Raw genomic sequence first — 20,302 nt, 5'->3', positions numbered from 1 at the left:
GGGGAAGTTCACCCTGACAAAAAGTTTATTGTAAAAATAGCAGAAAAAATAATAAAAAATATTGCCGAAAGTTTGAGAAAAATTCATCAAATGATTAAAAAGTTATTAGAATTTCAATTATTTGATTTGTGACGTCATATGCGAGCAGCATTCCTACATAGCGAATGGTAAAAATCAATGAAATGTCATTTTCTCAGAAAATTGAAAATGTTTTTCACTGTACCTTTTGTATATCAATAGACAAATCCCTTCACACTCGATCATGAATAGAAAACAAAAATAAGTCATCAGGAACCATACAAAATTTGAAATTCATGCATTTTATATTACATAACACATGGGGCAGCTGCTCGTTTATGACGTCACAAATCCAAAACTTTGATCTCTAATAACTGTCTTAGCTTTAACGGATTTACCTCAAACTTTCACCAATATTTTTTATTATTTTTTCTGCTATTTTTACAACAAAGTTTTCTTCAGGGTGAACTTCCCCTTTAATCTAAAATCAAACCTCTAAGTTTTGTAATTGATTGCTGTGCTGTTCTCTCAACAGGAGGTATGAATTCTCTTTCTATGATTGAAATTGATATTAGCAATCAATTGCAACACCCTCTTAGATTAATTCTTTGTGGAGCATCAATATTTTTTTACACACATTAAACGAAATCCTTAAGAAAACAAGACTGGTATGATTTAAGAAAAGAGCTGAAGTTGTGCAAGTCTCATGTGATAAAATTTCACAAAGCAGATATTTTCCAGTTTATACTTGGAGGCCCGGTGGGTGTTTCATAAAGCTGTTCGTATGTTAAGAGCGACTTAAAGAACGACTGGTGATACTTTCTTGTGGTAAATGGAATATACCAAAATGTTCATTGGCGATGGTTTACGCATAAGAAAGGATCACCATTCGTTCTTAAAGTCATTGTTAACTTACGAACAGCTTTATGAAACAGCCCCCTTGGCTAAAAATTTCATTGAAAAATGCATCAAATATTCTCTGTTTCTGTTTTAGTTTGAGTGCTAATGGTTTAAAATGTTCCCTGTTTCTGAATCTTTTAGCGAGTGCTCAGTGTATTGCTTACTGAGATTGTAAAATGTGTCAATGTCTGTGCTCTTCATAGTATGGTTTGCTCATAGGGGAAATATACAGTTTCCTGTCTGTTTGAGTCCAGCCGACCTTATTCTAACATCCATCAATGCTATTGTGTTTTTGATTCCATATCCTCCACCTGACTGCCAACATGAGTCTTGTTTAAATCCCCTACTTTTTAACATTTTTATTTTTTTAACCCTTTTTAAGTGGATAATGTAAAACAATTGTTTCTGTGGAATTATCATTTCTGTTGTGATGTTCAAGGAGACTAGACATAAACATTCTTTTAGAATACTTATTTTGTAAGATATTTTTGTTTTTATGTATATTGTCACAATTTCATTCTGAATCTGAACTTGTTTGTTGAATATCGATGTATGCAGTTGTGCATTGATTAAACCAAACTCCTGTACAGTACATGCTTTGATGCACATCATTAATTATTTTGTTGTCACTTGCTATTTCAATCTTTTTGTGTTGTGGACTTTGGTTTGAAATGCGTCTATATGATGGATGTGATCAGTGAGATATTAGGATATTATTTGAAGAATAGGGACATTGTGATAAATGAACCAGGTATTGTACATCACCCCCCCCCCCCTCAGCAAATGGATGGATGACTGAATGGATGAATTGATGAATAAATGAATGGATGGATGAATGAATACATGAATGAATGGATGGATGAATGAATGAAAGAAAGAAAGAAAGAATGAGTGAGTGAGTGAGTGAATGAATGGATGGATGGATTAATGCATGAATATATTGATTGATAAATGAATAAACGAATAGATGGTTGGATGAATGAATGAATGAATAGGTGAATGAATGCATAAGTAAATAATTAAGAATTGATAGATGAATAAATGGATAGTTGGATGAAGGAAGGAATGAATGAATAAACAAATGATTTTCAACTTGTACCCCAATGCATAAAAAGCTTGGCTAGACTTGACTATAGGCAATGATAGAAGTCAGAGATCACCCTTTCATGCTACGAATCAGGGCATAAATATTTGTTGAAGGCCAAAGTTTGATTGACTTCGATTCAACAGTTTGTCCTCAATCTCGTAGTTGTGTGATGTTTGTGTAACCTTTGTTAATTATATGTTTGAAGAATTATAGTTTTCAAAATCTCACTTGGTCACTGGCTACTCGCAAAACAACATCTAGACACATGTTTTTCACATTAGACCGTACCCCCCCCCCCCCTTAATGCAGTGACCTCCACTCCCACAATAGTCTTAAATACTTCCCTATTATTACAGGCCTATATATATAGAGTCCCGGCGGTATAGAGTAAAGCCCCTCTCCAGCTAAGTTGCTTCACCATCAGCCAAACCCATGGCCCTAGGAAGCGGGCATGCTGGGGGTGCACCCCCAAGATTTTCCCAGGGGGTGCTGCGTGTATTATTTTCCATAGGCAGCACGTACGGTACCCCTAGCAGGTGTGTGAAATTGGAAAATTGTATTGAAATTTACCACCATATTTTGTGTTAAAACCCTTTTCGTTATTTAGTTTTCATTGCGTGCCACTTATTAGCACCCCTAGCTGAGCACAAGAAAAACAGTTCCCATGCAGGGCCCTGTCCAAACTCATCTATACATTTTTTCATCAGATCTCATGTAGGATTTCATGGCAAATGACCGCGCCCAACCCTTAGCAAGCTCACGGCGTTGACTGTTAAGCCCCCCCCCCCCCCCCGCTATAAACATTATAAATATCTCTGTTATAAGGTTACAACCCCGGTTATAATTCGCCTATATATGCTCACACATGCACCTCAAAACACACGATACAATATAAACACGGAACCCGGCCGTCACTGTAAATGATGATAATGTTTGGAACTTGAACTCTCGGTAAAATATTTATACGAAAGACATGGCCGCCAGGGTCCAATACGATGTGTGTGTTGTTGGTGCTGGTCCTGTCGGATCTGCAGCGGCAAGATGGCTGTCCACCAACCCGGGTATTAAATTATGTCTCATTGGCCCACTGGAACCAACTGAAGAGGTATGTGCTCATGTTCGACCGAAGATTGGAAGTAATAGTTGGAATTTTATGTCATTGTTTTATGAAATGCTATTCACGATTTGCTGTGATATCTCGGATGTCATAAAAACTGTACAGTGAAACGATTCCAACGTTATGGCAATGTTACTTGGCATATATTTATTTATACAACATGTTATTAAAATATTAACATGGAGCGTCGCCAGAGTATATGTCGATCGATAGTTGGTCATAAGAAAATCTTGAGGTGACGTAAATTTTCCTCAAGTGACTGAACTTGGGTAATATACAGAGTATGACAGTATGGGTTTCAATAAAATTTGCAATATTATATAGGCCTTCATACTAATTTTGTTTCTTCAATATTTTTAAAATTTCCACCTTCATAGCCGTTTCACCATACCGTACGTGTGAGTAAAAAAACTTGACACCTCACAAACCCCCAATTTTAAGAAAAAATCTGTCATGAACACATAATTATTATATATGGCCTGAAATAGTACGTTCTCCCAAATAATTTGATACCATATTAATGTCAGTGAATGTGGTATATAACGCTTTGATGACCCATATTTTTTGCAGTGATGTAAATTTTGATTTGCGCCAAAGTATAAGGCATGACTGGAATGAATGAATCCCGATGTCAAGATCCAGATGCACTAAAATCCATTTTAAAACACATTTTAAGTAATTCACATTATAAATGTTTAATAAACACATTTTAGTATCAATAATCAAGTAAATTTTATCGAAAAGGGATTAGCAAATGTTTACAAACTCATTTAGGACTATGACATCATTGGCATCTGGATTCATTCATTGCAGTCATGATCCTCTCATCAAAACCAAACAAAATATATATATTTCGAAATAAGCTTTGTATTTGATAAACTTGGTATAGCAATTCCAATACTGAATATGAGGATAAGGATAAAGTAAAGTGCTACACAGTATCATAAAACATATGACACATCAGACATGAAATGTTACTGATATGTTGATAACTATAGAGATTATCCATTTTCTTTCGAAATTCTGATAAGCAACTACCAATATACATTTCTTATATACGACGTTATCATGCAGGAATTAAAAGATTCATCACGGACTATCTTTGGCTCTCACTATGACGAGGCTCGAATAGTAAGTGAGGTGTGTTCTTGTAGACGAGATAACACATGGCCTGTTGTTACCAGGAGATCAATCGACAGATTTAGAGACATCGAGCGGGACTCAGGTGAGCTTCTACTTCTTAGTTAGAACGTGGAAATAAAGGGGTGCTCAAACATTCGTACCAAAAATTTGAAAATATAAACTTCCTGCCGTACTCCTTAAGGTCTTAGCAAAAATTTGATCTAAAAAATCTAGAATAAGAACTTTATACCTTGCACATTCGTTCAAGAAAAGCTTCTCTTTTCATTTACATCAATCTGGAGATTCAGAAAATTTGTGGGGGGGGGGGCTTATGTGACATAGACTAGAGTGGATTACTTCTACACTATGCATTTTTTGCTTCACGTCTTAGCATCTCTCGTCCTCTACCAAAACCCAGAAACCAGTGATAACTAGATGGAGATATCGAACAAACAAAAGAGAAAGTCCTGAAGTAAGCGTTGATTAACTATTGGCCCATATGCAATTACGACTATGTGTAATCCGACTGAATTTATTTTTGCTCAATGCAGGAATCAACTTCTATAACGAAGTAGGCTGTGTATTCAAGGCACCTAAAGAAGTAACTGCTAAGGTCTACGAATCGCTGCCACCAGGAACTCAAGCGATCTCTTATTCTCCCGGAGGTATTGAGAATGCCTTCTCATACCTTAAATCAGACGGTTTTCATTCCATTCACGAAAGCACCAAAGGTGGTTACGTGAATCCTCGAAAGTATATAACTGCCAACAAGAAAATAGCTAAACGCAACGGTTGCGACATCGTCGATGAAGTCGTCTGTGATGTTGAAGAAAAGCGGCAACCGGGAGTGGGTTCGTTTATACACCTGACCACCAAGAGCCATGCCATGATCACAGCTCGAAAGGTTCTTCTGTGCACGGGCGGGTTCATTAATTTTGAGCGTCTGATACCGAATCCTGGATTGGAAATAGACATCGACCCTTTGACAGAGATGGCAGTGCTGATTGAGCTAACGAAAGAAGATGCAGAATGTTTATCCAAGATGCCTTCTATTCTCGTGCACATACCGGATGCAAAGGATCCCAGGAATTCTTACATTCTCCCGCCAGTTATATACCCAAACGGTAGGATTTACCACCACCATCACCACCACCATCATCATCATCATCATCAGTATATAAGTATTTGATAGTGTCTGGGACTGTAAGAAACTGCAAGTAAGGTGGTATATATCACACATATAATAAAAACAAAATAATAAAAAACATAAGCGAACATCGTTTCGCTTTTTCGAATGCTAGTTGTGTTCAGAACTTTTAGTCAACCATGACGAGGTCATAACTTTAATTTGAAAAGGCAATTGAGGATGAAGAGCGATGTTAGCCTCCTGTCTGTACTTTTCTCCAAGACTATAGATGTATTTTATAAAGTGTAAAGTTTTGATTAAAATAAACAAGCAGGACAAGACTAAGTCATCATGAAAAGAAAATGACGTTGTCCATGAACCCATAAATATCAATGATTAAAGACGATTAAGTTGTATGAAGAACTGGTCTTACAGCTATTTGATATATTTCTTTTATTTTTCGTCTTCCTTTGTCAGGGAAATACTACTTGAAAGTTGGTCACGACTACGATCTCAATCAGCCAATAAGATCAAAGCAAGAGGTCGCATCTTGGTACCGCGATCAAGGTCAGGATCGCCTTGAAGATTTCAAGAGCATCTATCTACGTATCTACCAGTCAGTTTCAGGTACATAATTATATTTCCTAATGATGATAACCACTGACTGGTACTATATTGTTAATTTCGATAGAACATTCTGTTAATACATGCAGAAAAGATATTGTGATTGGGCCGGGATAGAGAAATAAAGTATGTCACCATTTTTTTTCAATTAATGAATAACGGGAGTATATGTTTACACGATACGGAGCTCTCTGATTTATGCCATTCTTGCTTTTTCCTCTTTTTTTTCTTTTGGGTTTCTCTTTTTTTCACGATTTAAGAATCATATATATGGGCTTTCGCACCTGTGCTCATCTTTTGGAAATCCTTGTCTATCCCGGATCCTTCAAAATTTACAAAATTAATATCAGGATTTTGTAGGCGAAATGTTAACAGTATAAATCCCTGATACATTTCTTCGATATCTTCCCTCATAAGAAAAAAATGTTTCTTGACGATTGCGTGCCACGCTTTCTTGCATTTAATACAAAATCATTATATTTCGATGTTTTTTAATCGCATAATTACGATAAGATGTACCAGCTTCGTCAAGTCAAATTTGCATATTTTCCATTTCATTGCCAGGGTTTCATCCAAAGTCCCTTAAAACCATGACATGCATCACCACCACGACCCCGTCAGGTCAGTTCTACTGCGACTTGATCACTCCAGCAATTGGGGTAGCAGTTGGTGGAAACGGTGGTGGTGTCATGGTGGCCGATGAGATTGGACGTACAGCAGCCAGGATGATCCTCAAGGGAGCCTGGGACTCAGATTTACCCCAAGAGGAATTCAGAGTCAGGTGGAGAACACGAGATGGCACCACAAAAAGTAATTTGTAGATAAAAAAATCTATAGGGGAACTGTTTCAAGCACTAATCAGCAGCAGTCGCTAGAGTGGGAGGCTCCTCCGGAAGCTCAAGTCGAACTTAAGGCAGACTAGGACGAAATGCAATGGATATTATTTTTTATAATGCAAACGCAGTCTGAAAGCACTCTATACTTGTTTGGCAAGATTTTTCTGATTCTTAATAAGAGTGCGTGACGAAGATTTTGTATTAAAAAAATACTGAATTCAGAGTTTGGGAAAAGATTAAAGTGATTTCCAACAAAGTTAAATTTTTATTACAGATTTGTATTTGGGATATTACGGCAAAGCATGAGTGAAAAACATGGTACCTTACAAAATTATCAGTGCAATATATGGATTCGTTTTTATAATGGTCCGAGGTTGATTTTGAAATCAGTGCTATTAATCGTTTTTATATTAATGAAATAAATCTTGCCAATGTTGCCTATCATTGTATTTTTTAATATTGCAGTTTTTCAATGTTATAATTTCAAAAGTTGTCAATATTGATGCCATATTCTTTTCATTAAAATATTCTGATAGTCCTTTAATTTTACACAAATAACCATTCGAAAGACACAGTTCAGTTTTATATTTCCAAATTAAATAGTCTCCTATCTATTTATGTCAATTTTCTTGTAAAGGTATAATCCCTCATGTCTCTCTCTCTCTTTCTAGTATGACTGTACGAATAAGAACTTTAAAAAGATTTTTTTATAGCAGTCAAAAAATATATACATGTTTATGAGCAAATTTTCACAAAATGTACGTTGAGTGTGAATTAAAATTTCGGCTTCAGCCTATGTTTCCTTGCATTTTTATGTTTTCTTGCTCCATTTCCTCCTTTATAGATAAATGAGCCCTTTTTTTATAAGTTTTTATTTTCAATTCAAATAACAAAATAAAATAACATATAACAACTTCAAAAACACATATTGTTCATAATATTGTATCATTAATTTTGTTAACTTATTTCAGCAATAAAGAAATTGCAACGTATATATCAATATCCGACGTAATGGACAAACAAGTTACCTATACAGAACCTGTTAAATGGGTAACTGTTCACTAAATGGAAACAAAACTAAATATAATATGTAAATAATAAAATGAAAGCAAAGCCAGACTAAAAAATAAAACAAGGATAGCCCTTTTGCATATACGCAACCTAACCTGTTGCCATCTTCACATTTTCGAATAACACTCTTCTTTTTTTAAAATCACTTTCTCTTACAATATGCACTCAAAATACCTTTCTCCCTTTGAGACCATCTCTTCCTTTCTCTGATTCTCAACATTTCCCTCGCTTCTTTCATCTCGTTTCTAATTTTGATGGACTGTCCCATTAAAAACATAATACTTTTTCATTATGATAAATAATGATTTATTTATTTAAAAATATGTTCTCTATACTTGGGACAATGAGTAGAAGGAAACATTGAAATTCATTGAACCACAGACCAAGAGTGGTCGAACGTGATACACCTTGATCAGGGCACCGTCGAGTTGCGATTGATCCAGTCACCCCAAACTATGGAATGCCAGCAACAGCAACATCTGAATTGCATGTTTGTTCAAACATTTTGTAGATATGGTGTGTAATCATGAATTCATCATTATCATGATTTTCTGGACAATTCAGTTTGTTTCCTCTATGTTTACAAAAGGACATTGTACAAAGTTTTTTGTTGGGAAAATTATGGCAATGATGGATTTCCATATAGTTGAAGTTGATTATCACCTTTAAAAGACAGGACCCTCTATCGTATTTTAAATAGTGTTTATCCAATTTTTTATTCTGGTTACTAATACAGTAACTTAAACAGATATTATTGTTCATGTAGTGGCTTGAACTCATTTAAAGGTCAAGTCCACCTCAGAAAAATGTTGACTTGAATCAAAAGAGAAAAATCAGACAAGCACAATGCTGAAGATTTCATCAAAATCGGATGTAAAATAAGAAAGTTATGACATTTCAAAATTTCGCTTCATTTCACAAAATCAGTTATATGAACGAGCCAGCTACATCCAAATGAGAGAGTCGATGATGTCATTCACTCACTATTTCTTTTGTTTTTTATTGTTTGAAATATGAAATATTTTTATTTTCTCGTCATTTTCATGTGAAATGAAGTTTCATTCCTCCCTGAACACGTGGAATTCCATTATTTTAACATTTTGTGCTTCACGCAAGGAGGTCCTAATCGTCAAATTCGTAAAAATTGAAATATTGTAGAATTCAAACAACAAAAAACAAAAGAAATAGTGAGTGAGGGACATCATCAACTCTCTCATTTGGATGTAACTGGCTCGTTCATATAACTATTTTGTTAAAAATAAGCGAAACTTTGAAATGTCATAACTTTCTTATTTTACATCCGATTTTGATGAAATTTTCAGTGTTATTCTTGTTGAGTTTTTCTCTTTTTATTCAAATCAATTTTTTGTTGGGGTGGACTTGTCCTTTAAGTTAACATGGGCGGAAATCCCAGGGGGGGACGCGTCCCCCTTACCATTTTGAATGAGGGGGCATAATATCAAATGTTCCCCTACTATTTGTGGTCTTTTATGATAGAAAAAAATACATCATTACAAATCGAAATAGCACATGTCGGATCATACCCTTGAAATTCGAAATATATCGATATTTATTTACATTTTGGGTGACAACCTTTTTCTTTTTTTGCTTGTAAGATTTTCCGGCGGAAATCCTGTATCCGCCCTTGGTCCCCCTACCTTTGGGGAAGTATTTCCGCCCTTGCAAGTTAATGATCAACGTTATTTATACCGCAGCTGAAAGAGCTCTGGCGGTAGATCATGGTCCCATGACCCCTTAGCAATCATCAATGCCCCCATCTTTCCGACTTCGTCTGCGACAGTCGCACCGAGCCCGTTTCCGCCGACGATTACACCGAGATTCGGCGTCACCATATCGCAGTAGAATCGCCCCGTCGGCGTAGAGGTGATCACACACCGTATCACCCCTAATGATTTTGGTTGGAAGTCTGCAGAATGAATGAAACACAGAAATTGTTTCTTTAGGGAAGTGATCAGCAAATATTACTTTGAATTGACTAAAATTAAAAGATATATTCACTATCAAAATGCCAAGAACAGAGGGAGAAAGAGAAAAAATCCCAGTTCCTAGAGCTCAATGAATAATAAGGACCCAATGATGATCATTAATACTTTCGAGCGTGTTGCTCTATTCTGAAGTCCAGTTCATCTTTTACCAATGGTCTAACTCTGTGCTGAAATGATGAGAAGCCGAAAATGTCAAAACCTTTTTTATAAATAAATATGTTTCCTATATGACTATTTTGTTTCCTCATGATTGAATAAGGAAAAAGAAATCTATTTTAGTTATAATTGTTGGATGATGATTCGTTGTCAATCAATAATTTCATAATTTGAACAGTGCCACGAATGGCTATTAATTTTCACACAGTAACTTTATACCAGAATACGGGCCTTTAAGTCTACTAATACAACTGAATTGCCACTAATATTTCCTTCAGCAAGAAATTTATCCACATTGTGCTGCACTCGACCCAGGTGAGGTGAATGGGTACCCGGTAGGATTTTTCCTTGAACGCTTTAGCGCCTATTAATATGGCGGTTTAGCTACAGCCGGGGTAATAATATGATACCAATTATCAAAGCGCATAGTAGAGTATATGCACATAGTAACTGCGCTATATAAATGGACCTATTATTATTATTATTATTATTACATAAGATCATTTTTAATGCTCGAAATTGTTTAATACTATAGACCTACTTTGCAAGATTTTTTTCAAACAAAAAGGGCCGCACAGGTGTGAATGCACAATATAATAATTATATTGTGCATTCACACCTGCAATTATTGCAGGGTTATTTTGAGGCGTGAAAGGTTTTTGTAATTTACGGGTATTGGGTAGGTGTGAAAGCAACTTAAGGGATTATACATGATTTTTACCTTTTAAACAAGTGAAAAGCCTTGACACAAGACTATCTAGATCTTGAGAAGAATCGGAAATATTCCCTTGCTGTTTATACCAAGCCGTGACGTCATCATTGCTCACAAGAGGTCGATTTAAGTCTAGTCCATGACCAACCTTCATGTAGTATTTACCTGCAATTATAAGTTTCGTGTATTTATTTTCTATCATCCATCTTCGGTAGTTCACTCTGTTTTCCAATGTTATTATACTCAAGAAAGAGAGGAAACAAAAGAGAAGATAGACAGTTCCGATTCATGAACAATTTACAATTTGTCTTTACGAACAATGGAAGTTTGCAAAGTATGGCATTTGACTTTTAATTGCAATAAACTTAAACTATTCATTCATATAGATATTCTTCAATATTTCGATATTTAATATATAATTTGAGCAAATTAACTCAATGAAGGTGTTTTGACACAGAATGTTTGTTATAACCCTTGTCACTTCTGATACATGAAATCTTGCCTATGTAAAGAAATACATATTAGGAATATGCCGGGGAATATTAGTAATGCTCTCCTATATACCGTCTGGATATTTCATGGCAGGCATGCAATAGGAATTCCTTCGATCTCTCCTGTCTTTCATTTTCAAACCAAAACATGGCAGGGATGACAGACGCTCGACGTCCTTGTCTTGGACCTCCACCAGTACACATGTCTCCGTGGTCGTCGAGATATCGATCTCCACTCCATTCGGGAGAATATGTTCGGTGTTCGCAAACGCTCCAGGGCACAGGAGGACGCGACTGGCGCGAATCACACATCCGCTTTTCGTTCTGATTACCTGATGTCGTCTGTGGAGTTCTTCTCTTTCACCGACTTTCCCGCCGTTGTCTGTATTGTCTCTGATTTCAGTAACCACATCTTCGATCATCTCACATCCATTTTTCGATGCCAAAAGTTTGTTAGCAGCGATATAGGCCCGCGGATTTATATAACCAGCATGGGAACTTTCAAAGATGGCAGCCATTTCGTCATCCAGTGTTTTGAAGCTCGATATTGCACTCGACAGATCATTACTTACATAGCGTTTTAAGATCTTGGGACATTTATTCAAGAGTTCATCAACAGTCCTTTCAGATGAGATGAATACATTGCCGACTTCGTTAAAGAAATTAATTCCTGCAAAACAAAGATAATAGGTCTACTTAAGCGCTCAGTATAAATAAATCATTATAAGAACTGCATGCAATACAGGCATATAAAATACGAGTTGCAATTGCTTTTCTCCCGAAATCATTAAAGCCGTAAAACATAATCAAAGACGAATTAACAATCACTGACGTACAGACTGGGATCAAGAAAAATATAAAAGGGAAAATGAAAGAATAGGGTATATATTTTCATGAATATCATAGGAAAATCTATCATTAAATTAGATTTAAATTTAAGAAAGGTAAAACTGTTTGCTCGATCGATTCGCTCACTCGTAACGTTTATGATTTGTTTTGCCACACAAGTCATGCTGTGTCCCCTCAAATTTGTTGACGTATTACGCTGTATACAATGACTCGGTTTGATGGCCCATTTCAGAGTTGTAACACGACCTGGATAATTTATGAATGGTTCAAATTAATTTCACCTTTAATTGTGGTCTTAACGCCTGTAGGATACCCAGCGGTAATCCATCTAATATTGAAATATAGGACCGAATCAATCACAACTCTTTTTTAAACCAGCTATATGGCTAAAGATCAGATTGATCTGCGAATGAGTGAGATGAGACTACGTCTCGTAGTCACAGACCAATCAGAGGTAAGCTGCAACACGTGATAAGAAACTAGCATAATAATGTCTATTCTCCAGAATGGGATCCAACTTCTAGCCAATCGGACACAAGATACGCCCCGTTGATGCTCGGAGCAGCCCTGTGATTCCCATTTACTCAGAAACGGACAAGACAGATTGTTATGGCAGTCCTGAAGTATATTATTACCTGTCAAATCATTGTGAATTTGAAGCCCATTCGTTACTGAGTTTGCATGCTATGAAGTAAAAGATTTTGGTCACGAACAAACATTGTGATTTTTGATCTCGTGTTTGACGAGTATCTTACGTGGAAGATTACGCCTGTTAATCGTTCTAACCTTTACCATATTGGTAAAATGATCTCGATTTTAGATGTTGCCAAATAGATGTGTAATAAAAATATGTTCACTGCCAAATCTGTCAAATTTACGGCAAAGTCGTTAAAATGAAGATCCAAGGTCGCGACTCCCGAACTTCAAAACGAAAAGAAATTGTGTAATCGATTGTACTTCGGGAAAACAATGATGTGGTGTACTAAAAGGAGCGAGACCTTTGGAGTGTTTCATGAAAGGAATGTCGAATGTTTTTCCCGACAGTTAGCATGGTAACAGTGTCTCTCAGCCAATCAGAATCAAGGAGAGATGTCAGATCTTACAACTTGTCGGAAAAAATGTTGATGAAATGCTCCCCTGATTATGGTTTAAAACCAAATATAAATTCTCTGATCGCCTCTGTTGCAGAAAGATTTGTGCTTAAACGCAACTCGAGAAGTCAAACGCAAGTCCAAATGATTTTAATTGGTTTAAGTAACAGTTGCGACTGATTTTCTGAAACATATTTCATTGCAACTCTTTCTACAACCGGTGACATACCCGATTCTTTCTCAATCTCCTTGTAGCTGCGTATGGATCTATTAGCAAGGATCATCCAAGAATCGTGCATTGTACTTTGACTGGTAGTGACTTCGCTTACGATGCGGCCTTGGTCGTAGTGAGCGCCGAATATCGTACGAGATGGATCATTCCATTCCTATCGACAAGACAAAAATATGAATAGACTTGCTATTATCCACATCATGTTTTCATACAAGGGATGTCGATACAAGTATTCCATCAATATTTGTTGTCGGATCTGACAAATTTCCTTGATTTTGATTGGCTGAGAACTCTGTTACTATAGTAACTGTCGGATAAAGCAGGGTATGACGGATTTAACGTCGGACAAGACCGGGGTGATAGCCTTATATTATGGTGGGAGAAAGACATCTAAAGAGAGGTGTGGGTCATGATACCTTTTTCTATCATAGAAATAAGTTTGAATATGAACGTCACTATAGGCCTATAATACCTTTACACACTTAAAATGTTGGGCAACATACTGTGCACTGTGGTAGGTAATGTATGTTGGTAAAACATACATATATTCTGGTCAATTATCATCCAATTATTGAGCAAATTTATTACCCAATTATTGGTTTTTATTACCCAATTTGGGCAGATTTTAACCAATAGTTGCGTGGACAGTATGTTGCCCAGGGATGGTTAAAAGTTTGGCATTTTTTGCCCAACTATCTTAAGAGTGTATTATTTGATTGAAAAAAAGATGACGTCATCTATATTAGTAGTCTTGTTTAGTATAAAAAATACTCTGGCACCGCCCCTCGCGTGTGCTAATGGACATAGGCCTATGGAAAGAAATGTAAAAAAGCAACAACTTAAGTTGCAGATAAGAAACAAAAATGATAATGTTCCCTTACGTGTTCCATTGGTTCATTTGGTCCAATCAGACAAACTTTTGCGTTCTTCTGCAGAGACGACGTCCACCTTGCAGCCGCTGATCCGGTCAATCCAGCCCCGATGATACATATATCATAGATCTCATCAGATGTCATAGATCTTACCACAGTAGCCATTGTGTGGATTTTTATTTATTCCTGAGAGATCATGGTGAAAATATATAGAGGTGAATATAGGATATAGTTTTTGTTTAATGATGACAAACGGACATCATCTGAGCAAGCGCATGGCATGTGCAACGATCCCGATCCCTTGGATGGAACGATATCAATGTAGCACATAAAACCGATAAATGCTAAAACAAAATCTCAACAGAACATACATGCATCATCATTTGCGACGGAGCAGAGCATTATCTTTTGTATTTTTGGGGACGCAAAAATAGATAGCTATTGTTGCGCCCCCCCCCAAAAAAAAAAACACAAAAGATAATCCTCTGCTTCGCCGCCCATGTGCATAATTCAGAAGGTTGTGCTGTGTAATGTTACTTTCAAACAATTCATTTATTGTTGCATGCATTTAAAGTTTTTTGAAATCTCGATTCGTCTTGTCTGGGGTAATAATCACAGTTCGGTATTAGGACATGGTATTTATTCAGACATGCATCGATTTAATATATTATCATTTATCAGTTTTCACGATTTAGGCTGTTAGCCCCCCTAACCCCCCCCCCCCCCCGTTTGCAGGCTGCATAAAGAAAGAAAATATGAGGGAAGAAAAAGATAGGAAAATGAAGTAGAAACGTGAATGAAATACGGGATGGCAATAATTGGAAAATTAAAATTAAAATTGATACAAATGTAAAAATACAATGCAAAATGCATGAAAATAACCACAAAGATGTATATCAGCCCAGTACAAATAGACAAAGATGATAAAACAATATAGTGGACAGCAATAGGTTACAAAGTAAAAAATAAATGTGAACATTATGTGAACATAGGTTACAAAGTACAAAATAAATGTGAACCTTAGGCCATTGAGCAAAACCAAAAAGGTGAGTAAAATGCATGACAAATCGCAATAATGGAAATACTGCTCGATTCTTAAACAGAAAAGATTAAACGAAAGAATATAGAAAATGTAAAGTTGAATTTGGCTACGCGAATTGAACTAAATATGTAAACATTCGCACTCAGTATACATCCATAGATAAAAATAAAATTAATATAAAATACATATGTGTGATATCAAATTATAGACATCAACATTATCTGACACAATCTACTATATACACCATCAACATCGAATAAAAAGAATCAAGATAAAAAGACTGAAAATTGTATGGCCCATTGATAGTTAAGTTTAATAAAGTGGGGGTAAGTAGTAGTATGGAGTTGATTTGTCAGTATGAGATTATAGGGAGCGTCGAATTTCAATTGTGAGATTATACCACTGGACTATGCCCCCGGGCTATGCCCTCGTTAAAAATAATGTGGATGAAAATATTTTCAGGTCAGTCCTCCATATACATGTAGGTGAATGCTAGCTTAGAAACTAGTAAGGATCCACTTTTTTATAATTCTGTTTGGGTCTGCTTCCACCCCCTCATAAGAAAAATCCTGGCCATATAGTCTGTACTTACAAGTCATCGTTTATAAAATTGACCGTGTAGTATGTAATCACACCGCCCGCCGGATCCTAACATGCAACCGCATGCAGCCATAGTACGCTACGAGCGCTTTGTAAATTGTATTTTTGTCATTATGACCGTTTTGCCCTTGGACTTGATCGGTCAGCCTCAAACGGACAAACAAAATATGAAATAATAGTACTACACAGGCTGATAGCAGTGATATGCCATCTTAATCAACGAAACATAGGCCTATTCAAAAACTTACCAAAGAATATTGCGAAATATTCTCTTTCAATTAATTATATCAATCAGGTCCTTTTATTCAGACTGTAATTAAATAGAGGGTGAACGCCGCCCTCTATTAATTTTAGAGAAGTTAAAAACAGGAAAATGAGAGGAAGGAAAAGAGGGAGAATAAAAAGAAAGGCGAGCATAATTGAAGAGACGTTTGGTCTGTAATGATCTTATCGTGGAGTCATCTCTGTGGGGTTACTGCAGGGGTTGTGCCCCCCCCCCCTCCAAGATCGCCGACCCTGGGTTGGTTCATTATTCAAGGAATTGTATATCAATATAGGTCCCTCATAGTGCACGTATTGACAGCAGTGGCGTGAATCTTGTCCCGATGATCTGCGGCGGGGGCCGGGGGTGGATAATATAGCAATATATACTGAACTGAAATCTCTTCTTTTTTGGGGGGGGCACATCAAGGATTAGGCTATGTCTACGGAGTTATTAAAACGCGAATGCCATCTTTCACTTTTGGTGGTGGCGGGTAAGGCTAATCACAAATTTCTCCATGGATGCCAGTTTCATTGTTTTAATAAATATTGTATTGACCCATGCATTCATAGGCCTATTTATGTGCGAGAAAGCGAAGCGATCGATATGTTTTGTTAGCATTTGGTGATGTCAAAATATGTCTATAACAAGTGGTTTATTGATACGAGATACCACAAGAAACCTCCGTAGATCTTAATATTGCTAGCGAGCGTAATTTTTGCAGAACGTTTCTTTTGAAAGATCACATTTGGTCGTTTAACCCAAAAAGGACTGGGGGCCATCATGTCCCCCCCCCCTCAACGCTTCGTGGGATATTTCCGAAACGCAAAAATATAGCGCCGCAAAATTTTATGACCTTTTTTTTGAAGTCTCGCGCAACTTTTGAGACCAAATTCGCAATATACGGGCAGTGGGTCACGGCATGGGGGGCACCATCACAAAAAATTAGTCACTTAGTGGGCGCGCTAAGCGCACTCAATTGCAAGTTATACAAATATGTATCTCATTTTTGTTATACTGTGAGACATAAAACGGGACATTACAGTACAAGCTAATAATGCGAGCGCGAAGCACGAGCTGAAAATTTTTGATATTCATATCAGAAAAGGGGACATTTTAAGGACTGATTTTATAGGAATTCATGAAGAGCAGATATAATATACGTATCCACTAAATCGAACGTAAACACGGACTGCAAATGTTTTATATTCAGACCTTAAAACGGAGCAATCACTTTAAGTAGTCATGAAAAGAAGCACATGTCACTACATAAAACAATAATAATTCGAAGTGCGAGGAAGTACATTGGGTGTATATTGACTTGAAAACGGGATTGTTAAACAATGCGAGCACCGGGAACGATGAACATATAGGCCCTCAGCAAATAATGTTTTATAAAGTTATGAAAAAAATATTTATCAAATATAACATATCTTCTATCCCACTACGTTCTCTTCCTTTCTCCCTCTTTTTCTCCCGTTTTTGTTTTTTTGCCGGTCATTCGGGGGGGGGGGCACGTGCCCCCCCCCATAGTTACGCCACTATATACGGTATAGGCATTGCGATGTCACATGACTTTTTACGAGACAATGTCATGGCGAAAATGCCTTATTTTTAGACTTTTTGTACAAAGTCTATAGCAGATGATATTCATAAACTTTGCTGATTACTTTTCGTTCTAATTGGTCTGCTTCATTAATTTAGGGTTTAATTTAGTTTTCAAATGATCTCTAATAATTTCCATTGAAAAAAACAATTAAAAACAAAGAAACAAAGAAATACATAAGGAAAAAATTTGCTTTCACCATATTTCTTTGTGGAAACCTTTAAAAAAATGAAGTGAAATGTAGTATTAAAAATGCAAGTAATGTTTTTATTGAATGAATTTGCATATTTCATTCATAATGAATTTAAAAAATATTATTTTCAGGTTTTGTATACTGACTTGGGTTTTTTTAAGCAGGTATTTCTGCATTTATTAATAAATCAAAATTACAAATTTATAACAATGATCTAACATCAAACATACATAATGATCAAATTACAAAGGTGACAATTGTATTCATGTAAACAATTCATAACAAATAAATTTAAATGCAGAGGCCAACTATCGTAAGCTGAAAGCTTGAAATAATAGCAGCCAGGAGAAAAGAGAAGGCTACATGAAATCCATAATAGAAATACCAGGTCTTTATTATTTAAAAGTGATTGATGTACGTCACTTATATTGCTTAAAATAAAAGGAAAGGGGGAAGAAAAAGGGCCAATATGAAGTGTGTGCAAGTGAGTGCGTGTGCAGGTGAGAATTTATAAGTATTTTGATAAAAGGTACCTCTTTAGTGAAGCTTTTTTATATTAAGAGATGCAGCTTGTTTGATATCATTCTGTAGGTTTTTCAAAACATCTGGGCCGTGATGCCGTGTTGATTTATAAGCAATTATTAGTTTTGGATTTGTTAAATGAAAGTCAGATGAATGTCGAGTAGGGTATGAATGAATGTCACTATTATAGACAAAAATATTTCGGAAGGGTGTTGGGATAGTTTCGGTAGAAAATTGTACATCAAATAGCAGTTTGATAAGTGTGAATATCGTAGATCTTGAAATACAGGATCAGTATGAGCGAGATAATGGGAGTGATGACAAATGCGAAGTGCTTTCTTTTGAAGGCGCAATATTGAATCGATTTTGATTTTGTTACTATTTCCCCATACAGCTTACAGTAAGATATATAAGATATATATACGATAAGATAAATGAATTATAGAGCATAAGTAACGATCTTTGAGAGATATAATATTTTAATGTATACAAAATACCTATGCCTCTTCCTATATTACGAATGTGACTACTCCAAGTTATGTTAGCATCCCGCCCGGGGTTAGCATCGATCACTACACCTAAAAATTTAGTTTCTTGTTTTTCATTAATGGGTATATCATTGATATAAATATTATCGAGAAATATATGTTTAGAATTAATGTGTTTGAAGTACATGATATTTGTTTTATCTAAGTGAAAGTTTATTTGATTTAAACCATATTCTTTAATTCTTGATTGAGAGTTGCAACAATATGTTTAAGTTGTAGTGTGTTTATGTTGGTGTCATCTGGGAATAAAACATGTGTAAGTAAGGGAGATGTGTTCACAATGTCATTCATATACATTAAAAATAATAAAGTGCCCAGGATTGAACCATGTGGTACGTCCACATATAACGGGGTATATATTAGATGATTTGGATTTAAAATTAACATATTTGGCGTCTATTAGCTACATAATCTTTAAACCAAGATAGTACGATCCCTCTTCATGGCCTATAATTTCCGAAAAAGTGGAAATAGGCCTAGCACTTAGATCAAGGAAAAATACAGGAAGGAAATATTTCCGAACATGAAAATAATGTATATTCAGAGATGATGCAACATTTTCATTCACATTTTAAAAATTACAATGCAAATAGGCTAGTAAAATCGTTATACAGGGAATAGTGCTATCGGAAGTGTTTTTACGGCATTTGATTTGATAAAAAGTAACTCATTCCTTTGAAGCACGAATGGGGTCGACCTATATTATTATTATTTTTTTTATTCACAACCGGCCCTCAAACGTCCCCTCCCTCCCGCTCCCGGGCCGCGCCGCTCCCGGGCCCTCCCCATTATACTGCTCCCGTCACTGCTATGACCATTTAAAAGTGGTTGGAATTATTAAAATACCCCGGTGGGGGCCACTTACATTGAGGAGTGGATACCATGCGCGACCAAAAAAACACGTAAAAAGGATGTCTTTTTCACGATAGGGCACGTTACGTACGTAACGTGATAAGGGTGTCAAAAACACAAAAATAATGAAAAAAGGGTATCTATTTCGCGAGGACAGTTACGTGTTTAGGGTCGAATTTGCGGGGATGATAAAACAAAATTAAAATGTTTTATAAAGGATGTCCTTTTTGCCCCAACGTGTTTAGAGTCCTATTTGCGAGAGGTGTAGAAGGTGGGGTCGTACTAAACCAAATTAGGTAAAGCCGATGACCGAAGGACCCGTAACAATAAAACATTCCTGTACTTCTTTAGGGGTTCATTTCAGGGA

At 36.2% G+C, this 20,302-nt stretch overlaps 2 protein-coding genes across 2 annotated transcripts; one reads left to right on the top strand and one right to left on the bottom strand.

The window, feature by feature from the left end:
* The first annotated feature begins 2,974 nt into the window (after positions 1 to 2,974).
* LOC121415548 (monomeric sarcosine oxidase-like) lies at positions 2,975 to 7,622 on the top strand. The gene is made up of 5 exons (XM_041608792.1): positions 2,975 to 3,110; positions 4,197 to 4,347; positions 4,796 to 5,368; positions 5,848 to 5,997; positions 6,559 to 7,622. The coding sequence occupies exons 1-5, from the start codon at positions 2,979 to 2,981 to the stop codon at positions 6,813 to 6,815; spliced, it is 1,263 nt and encodes a 420-aa protein (XP_041464726.1). The 5' UTR covers positions 2,975 to 2,978; the 3' UTR covers positions 6,816 to 7,622.
* A 1,773-nt stretch (positions 7,623 to 9,395) lies between these two features.
* Positions 9,396 to 14,532, bottom strand: LOC121415547. Its single transcript, XM_041608791.1, has 5 exons — positions 14,320 to 14,532; positions 13,436 to 13,592; positions 11,340 to 11,936; positions 10,785 to 10,940; positions 9,396 to 9,828 (listed from the first exon to the last, which is right to left on the bottom strand). The coding sequence occupies exons 1-5, from the start codon at positions 14,473 to 14,475 to the stop codon at positions 9,602 to 9,604; spliced, it is 1,293 nt and encodes a 430-aa protein (XP_041464725.1). The 5' UTR covers positions 14,476 to 14,532; the 3' UTR covers positions 9,396 to 9,601.
* Between the last annotated feature and the right edge of the window lie 5,770 nt (positions 14,533 to 20,302).

This window comes from Lytechinus variegatus, chromosome 5 (genome assembly GCF_018143015.1).
Source record: "Lytechinus variegatus isolate NC3 chromosome 5, Lvar_3.0, whole genome shotgun sequence".
NCBI lineage: Eukaryota > Metazoa > Echinodermata > Echinoidea > Temnopleuroida > Toxopneustidae > Lytechinus > Lytechinus variegatus.
This window is presented reverse-complemented; position numbering and strand designations above follow the sequence as displayed.

Bases quoted from the DNA above. Each gene is read 5' to 3' on its own strand.
- LOC121415547 (XM_041608791.1), bottom strand. From the start codon at position 14,475: ATGGCTACTGTGGTAAGATCTATGACATCTGATGAGATCTATGATATA. The intron at 11,937-13,435 runs GTATGTCACCGG...TTTGTTTTGCAG, and splicing joins GGAGATTGAGAAAGAATCGG to GAATTAATTTCTTTAACGAA. The intron at 9,829-10,784 runs GTAAAAATCATG...TTCATTCTGCAG, and splicing joins GCTTTTCACTTGTTTAAAAG to ACTTCCAACCAAAATCATTA.
- LOC121415548 (XM_041608792.1), top strand. From the start codon at position 2,979: ATGGCCGCCAGGGTCCAATACGATGTGTGTGTTGTTGGTGCTGGTCCT. The intron at 3,111-4,196 runs GTATGTGCTCAT...GTTATCATGCAG, and splicing joins CACTGGAACCAACTGAAGAG to GAATTAAAAGATTCATCACG. The intron at 4,348-4,795 runs GTGAGCTTCTAC...TGCTCAATGCAG, and splicing joins AGACATCGAGCGGGACTCAG to GAATCAACTTCTATAACGAA.